The 14,844-nt window shown below is 40.7% G+C and overlaps 1 protein-coding gene across 5 annotated transcripts in view; it reads left to right on the top strand.

Moving 5' to 3' along the window:
• The first annotated feature begins 2,526 nt into the window (after positions 1–2,526).
• The window catches only part of LOC102305743 (membrane-associated guanylate kinase, WW and PDZ domain-containing protein 3), a 122,677-nt gene continuing 110,359 nt past the window's right edge, over positions 2,527–14,844 (top strand). For 3 of the 5 annotated variants that reach the window (XM_042218998.1, XM_042218997.1, XM_042219000.1), the window contains exon 1: positions 2,527–3,549. In XM_042218998.1, coding sequence (XP_042074932.1) covers positions 3,243–3,549 — 307 coding nt within the window. In that variant the 5' untranslated portion in view covers positions 2,527–3,242. The remainder of the gene's footprint in view (positions 3,550–14,844) is intronic. The other 2 variants (XM_042218999.1, XM_014332279.2) reach the window with 2 other exon arrangements.

The raw sequence follows: 14,844 nt of genomic DNA, 5'->3' as shown, positions 1-14,844 counted from the left end.
CAAAGCCAGCTAATGTGGAATTTTAAAAATGTTAGTTTGTCATAAGGCCTGACTTCAAGAAAAAGGCCTCTTTTTTTGTCCCCACCTGCATATATCTAGCAAAATCCCAGGAAACAGTGGAATTAAAATGGACAGTTCTTTAGCCCTTTAAAGTGTAGAGGTTGTTTGGATTTCTGCTGCGCTCCCTGGTCCTGATCAAAGATGCTGTTAATCATCTCCTAGTAGCCAGTGAATTACTCAACACAATGTCCAGGGTGGCAACTGTGTATTTAAACACAGACTTGATGGATCATATCCAGAGAACAGAAACAACTACAGATTCATAAGTGCTACTGATGGTACAGTATGTTCCCATCTTCCAGTCATCCAGTTAATGAACTCTACTGACATCCTTACATGGCAGTAACGTTTCACTGTCCTACTAGTCAACTTGACATATCCATGGGAATGGATGTTTGTATGTCTGTGTGTGCCTGTATGTCTGTGTCTATATGTCAGGTTGGGTATCAGACGCCACCTCTCTGGGGACATCTCAGGCCCTCCAAGGTTTGGAGGCCTATCTCCCCCCACCACTTCCCCTGCCAGTGGCAGACCCCTCAGACATCGGTGCGTTGGTGGTTCTTTGTGTCCGGGGATGGGCGTCCAGGTACACACCGGCTCACTCCTTGGTGGCTGCTTTCGGGGCCTGGAGCCTGGGGCTCGCTCGGGCCACTTCGGGGGTGGGGTGCCCTCGGCCTCTCGGCCTGGGGCTCGGTCACTCTGGCACAGCTGGCTGCCGGCGGAGCTCACGGGCACGTCACTGCAACTCCCCCTGGCTTCTGCTCCGCGGCTGCTGAGTGAGCCCTCATCTGGGACTCTCCTCAGCTCTTTCTGGGACAGTGGCGCGGCTGCCCCTCTGTTGGTCTTCCTTGGTCTCTTGTGTTCTGGGGCCTCTGGATGTCTGGAGTTTTGATCTCCTCCATACCTGCTTCATGCCCTGGAGGACGGGGCTGTGGCCCCCCCACACCCTCTAGCAGATCATTACATGAAGGAACCTTTTAAAACAAGCGCGTCCATGCTCACAGGTGTACACACGGGTGATCACACCCACAAACTACACCCTTTTTGGCTCCTACCTCAAAGCACACTGTGCGCTGTCGATCTTACGTGCTGCACAATAATGTTTAATATTTAGTATTTACTGTTATATTCCCATATATCATCGTGATGTTGTTTATTATGTTGCTCTTTTTTTCTTCTGCTTGTTTTCTCTTTTTTCTTTCTCAACAGGTGATCCAGGTGATTGATATATGTATTTTTTGTCTGCTTGTTTTGTTTGTTTTGTTTTTTGCCCTTTATCCCCGTTCCTCTTCCCCGCTGTTTTTCTTTCCCTCTTTCTTTCTCCCCTTTCTTTTCCCCAGTCAAATCTGTCCCGTATTTAGCAAGTGAAAATAAAATAAAATAAACAATAAAAGGTGAATCAAATAGACCATTACGGCAAGGCTGGGATGGTCCATTTGGTAAAGTAAATCCGTTGGGCATCTTTCTTCGCCTTTAGACAATAATTCTGATGGCAAAAGAGCCAAACGGGACAGGCAAAAAAAAACCCCAACCAAACAAAAAAACTTGACACATCCAAACTGTCAAAATTTGTCACACTGTATTGAAGATGTTTTGAAGAGGTTTTCAATATGCCATGAAACAACAGCTACTCATCCCCAGAAATAATGAAACATATGCAAGCTTTAATGTACTTTTACAGCTACACTAAACCACGTCTGCAACATCCTGCACTGTATTATCAACATACAGTCTATTTAAATCCAACATTTAAAGACAAAGGAGGTGTTATACTCTCTCATAGTGTATATCAAAACACCTAGTTTTATGTAAACGTATGATGCAAAACCCATGTTCTGAAGATGGAATCTGCGGGGCTGGATGTAGGTGGGAGTGCAGTTTTCTCTTGAGTAAAAGGTCAGGTTTACAGCAGCAGAGCTATTTATATGATAATAATCTAAATGTCTTAAAGGATTTTTTTTTATACCACAGGATGTGCTGTAATACTGTTTTTGTTGCCTCTACAAGTAAATGAAATCAGTCATTTCATGTTTTTCTGATTTTTGTCAGTTCTTTGTCTACTTTGTCTACTCTCTCCTGTAGTTTGTGTTTTGTGGTGCAGAACTGTTTACATCAGTAGGTGGCGTAGTGTAGACGTTAATTTTGGAGACCAAAAATTACCTCCCCAAGTATAACTCATTCATTACGAACGCAGGGTCACAATTAGATGTAATTTATTTTGCATGCTTAATATTAGGATTACATGCTTGTGCATTTTAATTAGTCCGATATGACACACCTATTCCACCAAATACAACAGCACGAGTCTCATTTTATATAGAAAATAAGCTGAACTTGTTCGTTTTTTCAGGATCTAAGATGACATCAGGTTGTTGCTCTGGTACAGTAGCCTATGTTGTTCAGTTCTCATTTCTTCTTTTTTTTTTTTTTAATTTCTATTTGATGTTGTACCGCATCACACCAGAGGATGGAGCCAGCTTGAGAGTCTAGAAAACACTGCTGCTGTTGAGCGTAAAAGGGGAGTTTCGGAGCTTGGCAACATCTCTCTTGACGGTGCCAGGTGTGTTCAAACCTGTAGCAGACAAACGCTCGCAGATGTCTTTCAGCTCAGTCATCATGGGCTGGATCTCAAAAGCGTAAACCGTCAACCGGTAAGCGCTGCCGCCCGTCTATTTTCAGCCTACCCACAGGTATGAGGGATTTCTCATTGACGCACTAAATTTCAGCGTCTGACACTCCACGATCTATCGCCGAGTAAGTAAAAATATACTCTGTTTATATTTTTATTACTACTTCACGTTTTGAGGCTCCTCTACAAGACGAAGGAAAGCGCGGATATGGTTCCAGAGAAGCAATGGAAAGCATAAAACCTTGATTATCTTCTGGTTAACCATATCGCTGCAGTCAACTCTCCTGTTTTACGCACAAAAAGCGCTCGGAATTATTGAAACCAAGGCAACTGTGCGCACACCGGAGCATAAGCCCGTGGGATGACAGAGCTCAGCGGCAAATTCACGGGTGAAGATAAGCCTCATAAATGTCAAGAAGATGAAATTCCCTGCAGGTCGCGAGAATAACTCACGAGGGTTTATTAGGCCGCATCACTTCGCGCTCATTTAACAACAACAAGCCGAGGCGACTCCTACCAGTTAGATTGTTAGTTATTTGAAAAGGGGACAACCATGTCTAGAACACTGAAGAAGAAGAAACACTGGTCCACTAAAGTGGTGGAGTGCGCCGTGTCATGGGGGAACCTGGGAGACTTTGGCTCCGTGGTGGAGGTCCTCGGAGGAGCAGAGCTTGGACAGTTCCCCTACCTGGGCCAGATGAAACTGGACGTGCTGGTGTGTCACGTAGGGAAGCTTCCCTACTACGGGGACGTTCTGCTGGAGGTGAACGGGACGCCTGTCAGTGGACTTACAAACCGGGACACACTGGCTGTCATTCGTCACTTTCGGGAACCGATTCGCTTAAAGACCGTCAAACCAGGTGCGTCCACTACTTTCAAACCTAATCGCTACTGCTGGTGTGCAACTCGAGTTTCTGTTTTTGTAAGATGAGCGTTTTGATAGGTTACACACACTAACCCTAACTACCCACATGCGTATGTACACCAAGTAATGCAGGACTCATTATTGATGATCATCACAACTACACAAACATTGATATAACTAGTTTTTTAAATTCTTTTGGTACTTACAATATAAACATTTATTAACCACCTCAAAATAAATCAGAAAGGTAAAGAAAAAATATTAGTCTATCCCTGTCTACCCGCAGCTAAATAATTCTGCACTTCTTAAAGGACAGCCCAGACTTAGACTATAAATCTCCTACTGTCTCGGAGCATCTAAGTGGCCAATTCGACCACCACTTTCTCGGGTAGAGCAAATAGTGATAATGGTAATAATGGAATGCAGCCCAGTAGCTTCTAAGCTAAGTGCACTTACATGCATAGAAAGAAGGCCTAATTACTGCCACCCATTATTCAGGCTTATTTGCTGGCCGTTGGACAGAAGTTGGTGTGGATAACAGCTCTGTGTTTTATCCCACTGTCCCATCATTCCCCATCCAGCTTTCTAAGGATGATTGCTTCAACATCCCAACTCTTGCTTTAATGCTGGGATGGCTTGGTAATGCTGCTGTTGCTGCACTGTGGCTCTGACCCAACCTGAAGTAAAGGGTTTTCGTGACACTGGTGGGGCAGCTTTGTGGTTTTAAGTTAGAGGGAGATGACTTTACTTTGACTACATGCTGGAGCTACAATGTCTAAACAACAACTACTAAGGCTGTTGAAAAGGTTACATCAGCAGCAGCAGCTGAGTCTCAGGACCTCAGGCCAGAATCCCTGAAGATCAGCTGTATGTGTGCACATGCAAACTTGTGGTGTGTCTGTGCGCATGTGAGTGTTTTCATCCTTAGAAGTGTTTCAGCATTTTTAAATTAATAATGTTTTATATCTTTTATAAGTAAAAGATTAAAGGCAAAACTGCCTAGATCTATGAATACAGAGCCTGTTAGTGTGAATGCACATGAAGGTGTGTGTATTTCATGGCTTTACACTCTGCAGAGCTCCTTACACCATGCTCTCTGCCCCACTAACCAAGGATGATTAATAAAGGGCCTGAAGGAATGATAGAGCAAGGCCAGGAGAGAGAGACACAGTGGGAGAGAGAGGAAAGCAAAAGGAGAGAGACATGAAGGGAGACGGGGAGAAAATCGGCTCTGCCTTTGCTCCAGGCTCGACTCCCACGCAAGGCTGTTTTGGTCTTTAAAGCTCACAGGGAAGTAATAGGTGGCAAAGATGGCAAAATTCCTTGTCACATATTTCTTCACTGTCATCCTTACAAGTCTGACCTAGATGCCCGTACGCTCATTCATTAACATGCTCTTCACTGTTCCTTTAGCAAAGAAGACCTCACAAAGCCCCCCGGCATCAGCATACAGATGGGATTCTTATATTGTATGGTTACGTATTATGTATCTGTGCACATCTGTGTTGTGTGTATACATTCCTATGAGGTAGCTTCATGTTTAATTCACATCTCTTACATAATTGAGTTAGCGAGTGGATTTTCTCCACTCTGATGGAGGAAATAGGCCTGGATCAGCTGTTACTAGCAAGCCCACTAAGCCTCTTTAATAGTGGACAGAGTCCCTGGGACTACCAGATGTTCTACTATACTCTTCCCAGTTTCTTCTTGTGCTCTTCCTGTCTTTCCCTCTGGAGCTGATGGGCATCCTACAAAGCTGACATGTGGGGCAGAGTGAGGAGGGAAGACAGAGGTGCAAAGACAGAAATGGGAATTTGAGGAAATGATAGAGGGGAGATGCGAGAAATGATAGAGGGTAGACATACCCCTCGTCTGTGGGGGGATTTGTCTCTCTTAGCCTTTGATCGAAAAGTGAATGTGAGCTGAAAGAGTTGTAGAAAGTATTTCAAGTAGTCTTCTATAGCTTGCTCTGGTGCATTATAGTATATTCTCTAGGGGCTGCCTAGAAGTCTCTTTCACATACATCCTCACATGCATAGCCTTTTGGTATTACAATAACAAAGTTCATACTATGCCTTTTCTAAGGCTTAACAACATGCCACAAGCTGGATGTGCCCATTTGGTATCTTTGATTAAGCTAGGAGATGCCTTTATTAGAAGCTTTGCGCTCAGAACAGGAATCTATTTTTGCCCGTACCCCCAGCTAAAGAGTGGAAAAGATGTCTGATGAAAAGCTTTATGATTGGCATCCCAGAATTCCCTTTCCGCTGCACAGTTATTTTCTGCTGTGCCTCCTATATGTTTGCAGCTTCAGTCACTGTGCAATCAAACATACTTGCAACCTGTAACCATTTATGTGCAGCCGAATAGATGATGACTCTGGCATCAAATGAATAATTTCACATTGGAGTACACAGTGGAGCTAGTGCAACAAGCCTTCATTTGTCTTATAATACTAAGATTAGCTATGTGAATGTATGAAACGTATGTAAACAAGGCCTTGCTTTAAAATTGATGCACCCTGGTTCTTCTTCGTCTACGTCAGTTGGAGACGGAAAACGTAATACATATAGTCATGCAATCTAACAGTAGTCACCAAATTACAGGTTTATATTAATGAAATGGTAATTGAGTGAAATACTCAAACATCTCTGGGGTGTGTGAATAACATTATTTTGATTTGGAAATGATATTCATTTTATCTTAATTGATTTCAATATTTTTTAATTGTTCCTCTGATAATGGGAACATATCACATCTGCAAAATAGCTTAATTCATCTGTTCCTGTAAGCTGCAGAGTTTCAGAGGCTAATTTTGTTCTTTATTGTCTTTCAATTTTGAACCCAAATTACATAATTGAGTTTGTACAAAGCTGCAGTAATTCTGCTATTGATAACACTTTGTTGCCTGCTCTTGATCACAGTTTGATTTACCTGATTCTACTCATACAGTAGCATTTTCCATTTACCTGCTGTTGATGCCAATAGAGAAAAATACACAGTGACATGAGCCCCTAAGCCCCTGTATCAAGCAGCAATAATGAGTGTGGGTTAATCACATTAATGCACCTCTCATATCAGAAAGTGCCTCTCAATGGAATCATCTTCCTGACAGGCGATGCTTTGTCGTTGCAAAGAGATTTGCAGTTGGCTGCAAAAAATGAGCGATTGAGTGAGAGTGGGAATACATCAGTCCAGAGAGCCTGGTCAAATAACTGGAGACATCTGTTCTTGCCTCAGATATGTTTCTGACAATCAGCTGAATGAAGCCAGAGAGCCACTGTGCACACCGCTCCTTTGGAACAGGACATGTAACAACGTAATTTAAGGCTGAAATAGCACTTTCTTACTGAGTTGAAACTGATTATGAGTGTTTTTATGCAGATTCAGTAAGACATCAGCTGTGTTTTTAATCAGCTTTGGCTTGGGAACTGATCTTGGTGATCTGTTATTGGATGATCAACGCTTTGGTGATTATTTCATTACTTTATAAACTTCTATCGTGATTTTCATTGCTCCTGTTGTTTTGCTTTGTATACTTTGTGCAACCTGCTTTAGAATCTCAAATAAAAACCTGACTGTATTGTTTATTGGAAATAAATATTCTTAATCACGTTGGCGTTAGTTGGCTGAAAAGAATTAATGAGGAAAAAGTTGTGCTGATACATGCAATAAACTGTAGGCACTGATGAATTTTCATTGACCTCATTAATAATTTAAAATGGAGGTAATGCAGATGATAGATTATAGAAAATGAAACTGCACAAATCTCTGCTGGACACTTATATGAGATATAAGCATAATATTGCATCAGCCAGCCTGCTGGCTCCTTCTGAATTTATTAAAAACATCACAGATCTACTATCCTCAAATGGATGGGCTTAAAGAACCTTACCTGTGGTTTTCTATAGTATGTTTCATGTTTGTACCTAATTACTGCTGTTTTCTAAAGCAGGCTGTAATGTTTCAGTTCTTGTTTTTTCCCCTGACTTTACAGGTTTCCATGGTTTTCAGTTCTTTTAAATGAAATATAAAAATCACTCCCCTAGAGAGTCTATAAAGGTTATTATCACAGTGTATGTTTTTATTGTTGCCATATATGACTGTGTGGTAACAGCACATAGATTTTTCACTCACAACTGAACAGTGGCGACATAACTGTAACGACAACAAAAGCCGGCATAATGTTCACTTTGATTTTCATTCTGTTCTGAATTGACTTGGAAAGCCTGAAATGCTACATGGAAATACAAAGCTAAAATAGGGTTTTGTTACTTAGAGAAAGTTTTTTAAAACCTACTATGGACAAACTAAGCCGAACTCAGCTTTTAGCTACTACCATAGCTTTTCTTTTAACTATATACAATAAATATCTGACATCATTGGGAGAATAGGGTTGGGAATATGTCTGAAGTCGCCCTTTCTCAGTTGTAGCACATAACTGGAAATAGGCTCTTTCAAAGGATTTCTCACTACAGGAAGTATTTAGTTTGGTAAGGTCAGGGTGCTGCTTGGATAGAATAGGGCAGGAGGAAGGAAACGCTGTCCACTTGCTGTGAATTCACTGGACAATTACCTGTGCAATTGCCACATGGGTGCAGTCGGACATCACACAGACTTTGTACTAAGGAGCTGACAGGCAAAAGACTGTTCAATTTCTGATCCAAATGGAGTTGTTATTACATGTGTAAAAACTGCTATAAAATCTTCTTGATGTTGCTCAGTTGTCATGGAGCTGAATCTTTTCACTATTGATATGATTCTATTAAAAGAGTGATCTCCAGTCACCACGAGAGAAGTGTTTTGTTATCAGACTTCTATGCTAGTTATTGGTGAATATAGCAAACACCATGATCAAGCATAAAGTGGCTCAGAAATCTGCTTGATACCATTAGCACTGTAGGATAAAGTTCAGTGATCGACTTTGCTGTTGTGTCATCTGAACCAAAGCTGTATGTCTTAAACACTGAAAAGAGGAGTGGAGCTGTCAGGTGATCACTGCATAGTGGTGAGTTGGTCCAGATGGTGGGAAAGGTTGTTAGATAGACTTGAAAAACTCAAACTGGGAACTTGTGGTGCAGGTCCCTGCCTGTATGGTCTTTATCTCCCATATTTGGAAGGATTTCTATGACATCTTGGAGGTGGGTGGGGACTTAGTATCCAAATGGGCAATGTTTAAAATATCCATTACTGAGGCGGCTGGCAAGACCTGTTGTTCTAAGGTCATCCTGAGGTACCGAGGACCTGCTGGTGCACGCTGGTGGTGAGGAGGCCGTCAGGTTGAAGAAGAAAGTTTTACTGGCTTGGTTGGCCTGGGGGGATTTCTTGAAGCACCAGCCAAAAGGGTTGCATCCTCAGGAGTTGCGAAAGCAAAAACTTGGGTGTGGTAGGAGTTTGGTGGAGACTGTGGAGGAGCATATTTAGCAGGGCATAAACAAGCCAACAACTCAGGAAGGTTAAACAGGGCTTGGCTTAGGGCATGTTCAGTTGGGGAGGAGAACTGCTAACCTAGACTGCAATATTGTTGGGCCATGGAAAGAGCACTCTGAGGAACTCGTACATCCTGCCAAAATGTCTGATGTGGAGGAGGCAGAGCCTGAGGACTTGAATGCCTTACCAGTTACACTGGTAGAGGTCACCGGGGTAGTTTAAAAGCTCCCTGGGAGTAAGACACTGACTGGATGAGATTCACCCTGAGATGCTGGACACTGTACGGCTGTTTTGGTTGATACGCTTCTTTAATGTCACAGAGATCAAACATCTCTAGAGATGCTGCTCCTGCATGTCAACAGAAGACAGCTGAAGTGGTTCAGGCATCTGGTTAGGATACCTCCTTAGTGCTTCCCTTTTGAGGTTTTCCATGTACGCTAAACTGGGAGGAAACCCTGGAGTAGACCCAGAACCGCTTGACCTGGGAATGCTCAGGGATCCTTCGAGAGGAACTGAAAAATGTGGCAGGGGAGAATGTTTGGAATACCCTGCTTAACCTGCTGCCAGTGGATGGTTGAATGAATGGATGGCTGCATGGGTTCCTAGTCACAGTTTGAAGTAACATAAAATACCGATGTAGGACAGCTGGGGAAATCAGTGGAAATAAAAGAGTGGGAAAACTAGAATATATATATTAATGGATAAAATATTCTTGTACTAAAAAATAAATACACAAATTGGAGTATACACAAATAGTGTATTTATTGTCACAAACACTACTGCAATAACACCTGTTCTAAGTTAAATGCACAAGCTTTTTCTTGTTGGGGGAGAGAGGTTTAAACTCAAGAGAAAAAATCAGCTAGACGAAAGCTTAAAGAATCAATTTTTACACTGCATCCGGAGGGAGATGAAATTATTGGTTCCTACAGTTTTTGTGCTATACCATCTTATACAAATTAAGATACTAACGTTTAAAAAAACATTGGACCTTGTTCTAGAGGCAAAGTCAGGTGATTGCCAAAGTTAGCAGGTTGAAAATGTCAGCCATGACAAACCATCACATTGTTGTTGAAATGTATATGATATTAGTTTGAACCTAAACAGCTGACCATGTGGGGTCTGTGTTTAAAATGCTATAGCAATAACCACCCTTTTAAAAAAAATAAAAAAAGAAAAAGAAATAACCACCCTTATGTATAATAAGGTTAAACACCATCCACTTGTGCATGGTGTTTAACGCAAGTTAAGAAAAGTGGTTTTGACAGAGAGACTAATCTAATTTAAATGTTATTTAAAGGTATATAAGACAAAGAACCCTTTAAAGCTTACTCCAATCAGATGCTGATGATCTGACACTTGCGATACTTAACCTCTACCAGTGAGAAGCACAGCAGCAAACAATTTTTTCTCAAGCCATCCTGTTGTTTTAATACCACTATGCTGCGAGCATATCACCATGTTTATCAGCCAGCGTGGGTCTGTTGGTGCTGCACAGGGACATTTGAGCAAGACAACCAAACAATAAATACAAGACAGTTGCAACAGCACCCGCGTATGACAATTAGCAGGAGTGCTGCTCCAGCCTTGAATATTGTCAACCTTCTAACCTCGCCTCATTAATGCCTCATTAATTTCTATTGCTGCCTCTGTACTTACTTTCCCTCTTCACTTTTGCGTAAGATGGATATATTTCTATAAGAGTTTTGTCTCTTAAAATGTTGTACAAATAGGTGAAGCTTTAAGACATAATCTTTCAAATTTGCCCAAACTATTTTAAATTCTTATCTAAGTCTATTTTCCTTCGATTAATATTTTTGTTTTTGAACCCATTCCTGCTTTTTGTATCGTTTGGCCTTTTACACTATATCATCATACAAGGCACTTTGCTGATATACAGCTTGTTTGTCCTTTGTGACTCTCATCAACCATCTCCCGTATGTGCCTAAGGCAGCTGTCAAGTTTGTAGTGAAGTGCTGCTGTCTTACCTCACGCAAGCACTCATGCAGAGAGAAAGAGACAGGCAGAGAGAGAGAGATGTGTTTTTGTATATTCAGATTACAATGATGTGCATTAATTTTAGAGATGCACCTATTACAATTTTCTTAGCCAATTCCTTTTTTTTTTCTTTTTACAGTTTGTCCTGCCAGTACCGATTTTGTAGATTCGATTTTTCTTTTTAAGAACTAAAACTCACAGCCTAAAGAAAAAAAATTACTTTTTTCTTAATGGAAAATATTATTTTATGATAAAAGAAATTAAAATCTTTAGTTTCCCACAAGTTACAGGCTCTTCTCTCACTGAAATAGCTGAAAATAAAGTGCTCTGCTTTTGGAAGAAGGTACAAATAATTAACTCAACACAAGTTTTTATACACTAACCTTTAACTGGCATATTTTTTTTACATTCCCAAACAAAAGCAGGCACAACAGATTTATATAACAAAACAACTGTCAGTAATACAGTTTTCCAGTATGTTTAAAAAAAAATTCACCAGACAACATGACATTGGTTCCTTTCTCTTTTTCATTCGACTCTATAATTTTCCTCTTTACTGCTTTGATCCTTGGCTCGTACTGAGGCTGCTAGCTTGTGGGTGTGCCACCCTCCCCCGTGTGGACTGTGAACACGTGTGCCACTATATATGGAATATATATCCCTAAATTTAGTAAGACTCTCTCACTAAAAGCCTAAATAGGTACTTTTTACAGAAACACTGAATTTGTCCTCATATTCATATTTTTCCCTAAAGACTTAACACCAAGAAATGTGAGACCCTGTTAGGGAGAAGAAATTAATGAAGTTTCCAACATAAAATAAAGTTATTTAAACTAAACTTTAAAAAGCAAGCAACATCTAAAATGATGATGCTGTAGATGTGTTCTAGTTTTACATTTCTCAATCATTAAAGGGCATCTTGATGCATTCTCAATCATCCAGGTAAGTAAATCTCCAAAAGTTGATTGTGTTGATCTGGACGTAGCGTTTTCAGTGGGAGAAACGTTTCGTCACTCATCCAAGTGACTTCTTCAGAGAGGAGGGGGCCTAAGAGTACATCTTTCACCATCTTACAATGCTGTGATTGCAGCCATTCCCCAACTCTCTGTGAATGGTACTCGTGGCCATTGATCAGTGGTCTTTGATCAGTGGTTGTTGATCAATGGTCATGAGAATTTGTATAATTAGGATGAAGGTGACCTCCCAGCCCATTGTTCCTTCAGTGGGCTGGTTTCAGTCATTATGCAAATGTACTGTTTATAAGATTGGGGAAACCTGCAGTCAGCTGAGACTGAAGATGTCACTTGGATGAGTGACGAAATGTTTCTCCCACTGAAAATGCTATGTCCAGATGAACAGAATCAACTTTTTGGACATTAAAGGGCATGCACATATCTTTTTGAAAATTATTTAAATTATATGAGGTAAATTAATGTCTCTAATCACAAGAAGTTTTGGCAAATGTGTTTTTTCTGCATCCAAACCAAATGGTAGTTTTGTTTTTTGGCAATGTAAGATATCAAGAGCAATATCAGAGCAGTATTGCACCATTTTTCTAATAATGTTACTGCAAAGCAGAGCTGCCAAGATCCCATAGCATCCTATGAGGGCCCACTCTCTCTCATGTCTCAAAGTGTGTTTGTGGGAGTGGAGGAGGGGGGAGCTGACGAGGGGAAGGTGGGAGGAGGCGTAATGTGACTACAACACAAACAAGCGTAAAGTTGCTCCCACCCCTACTCAAAGTCCTCAATAATTCATTTATACCAGAGCGGGATACTCCACTGTGCATGTGCGTGTACATGTGTAAGTGCGTGGCATCTTGTGGTATTAGTGTAAAGCTGGAGGATACAGTGAAAAGGCATAGCATGACTCCTGGTCTCCAGCCCTCTCATTATTCCCACTTTAATCAAATTGGTGCTGCTCTTGTAACACTTTCCACTAGCACCTGCAACAATCTCAACGCAAACAGGTCTCTTGATTAGATGGTTTAAGGCTGGAACTCTGTGTTTTGAGATCAGTGATAAAGAGTGTTTCATGGTGATTGCTGTGCAGATGTGAAATGTACAGTGTGTATACAAATCTTTGCAGTAAGGCTTGTATTGAGAGATGCAGAGGTGGTTGAAGTGGCTGATAAACTGTAACTTCTAGTTAATTTCATCAGAATTATAAACAACCACCTTTGAATTATTGGTTTCTTTCAGTTAAAGATTAATATTAACTAAAATACACATCTGTATAATGGGTATTGTGGCAAAGTTACTGATACATTCTGAAGAATTGAGTCTAAATTGTCTTTTTTGCACCTGAATATATTAGCTGACATGGAAGAAAATCTGAACTATTTTAGTTATGTCTTGGGAGAAATAATTCTTTGATTCTTTGCTGATTTTGTAAGTTTGACTACACAAAGAAATGAACAGTCATGTTTCATTTTAGTGGAATGAGACAGGATATCTGTTCATGAGTGTTCATTTCTTTGTAAGGGAGAAAACTAAAAAATTCCAAGGGAATCAAAGAATTATTTTCCCCACTGTATATAATACCAAGCGAGCAGAGAGTGGTGGACAAGGGTCATAGTAGCACTGTTTAATGTGTTTGGGAGAGAGAGGGGCAGGGAATACAGAGAGGATTACTTCCACTCAAATCTATCCTGTATGAAAAAAAGGGAAAACATTCATAGAAGTTGCATTTTCTACACTGTATAACTGTGTATCTAATTGAATTTGCTACAGTCGCTTACAATAGCATCGGTCATAAAGCCATAAAGCATACAAATAGCATTTGGGTGTTTACAGTATCTACAATTTCCTCTGGGATATTTTTTATCTTTGTAAGGTTCTGGGGGATTTCACTTCCTCCCTGCCTTCAGTCTCTGTTCCAATTAAAGACTCTGTTGTCTTCTTAAATGCCTGTTAGCGCTCATACAGCGATATAATGACTAATTCTAATCCTGGCCCCATAAATATGTATTTATTGCGGGGTTATAAAATCACGTTATATATCTGTTGTGTTTTCTGTGCCCCAATAGTAACAAATTATTTGCAATTGGAGTTGGGCTTTACTGCTGACTGAGTAGACGAAGAATAATAGCCACTAAAAATGGTCATTTTTTTGCTTTGACCTGCATCCTATTTGGCCTCATTACCCACTGTTCCTTCTGCCTGCTTTGTAAAGAACTCTTTTCTCTGCTCCTATTTCCCCATCACTATGGCCATGAGCCTTATTTACTACATGAAATTGAAATCTGTCATTCATTGCTCTTTTTCCGAATGAACCGTGGTTTATTTATACAGTAAATGCACAGATACTTGTTAGACAGCACCATTACCTAATAATATCATAAACTGGTCTAAAACACTGCTATTATTTTGTCTCCTAGAACCCAGAGAAACCTATGTGTTACAGGATAATACCAGGAATTAAAATAAATCCTGAAAGGATAGTTTTTGTAATGTGATAGCACTAAAATTATTATTATTTTCTGAGTACATCAGTCACATCCTGCAAATGTGAAACTAAATTAGAGGAAACAACATAAAGGTTTGGATGTGACGGTGGCTTGGATCATCTTTTGCATGAGGATCGCCGTTGTCAGTGTCAGCAGATTAGAGGAGATGGCTGGTGAGGAGTCACTCAGACTGAGAGGCTTGTTTATTTTACCAGAGGCACGGCAGCCATACGGCCGCTGACTGACCCAGCGCGTGAAGGACGTTATCTTTATGCAACAATGATTGCTACATGCAGTTGTCTCTGCACCCCCTTCAGCTGCACTCAGTGATTGCACATTTAGCCAACGTGTCACTTCCCACCTTCCTATTATACAAATGTGCATTATCCTCAAAATGGGGTTTTATCACTGCAA

This window comes from Haplochromis burtoni, unplaced genomic scaffold, assembly GCF_018398535.1.
Source record: "Haplochromis burtoni strain Fernald_Lab_line unplaced genomic scaffold, NCSU_Asbu1 Contig_26, whole genome shotgun sequence".
Lineage (NCBI taxonomy): Eukaryota > Metazoa > Chordata > Actinopteri > Cichliformes > Cichlidae > Haplochromis > Haplochromis burtoni.
The sequence above is the reverse complement of the archived record's forward strand: the minus strand, read 5'-3'. Positions and strand labels throughout refer to the sequence as shown.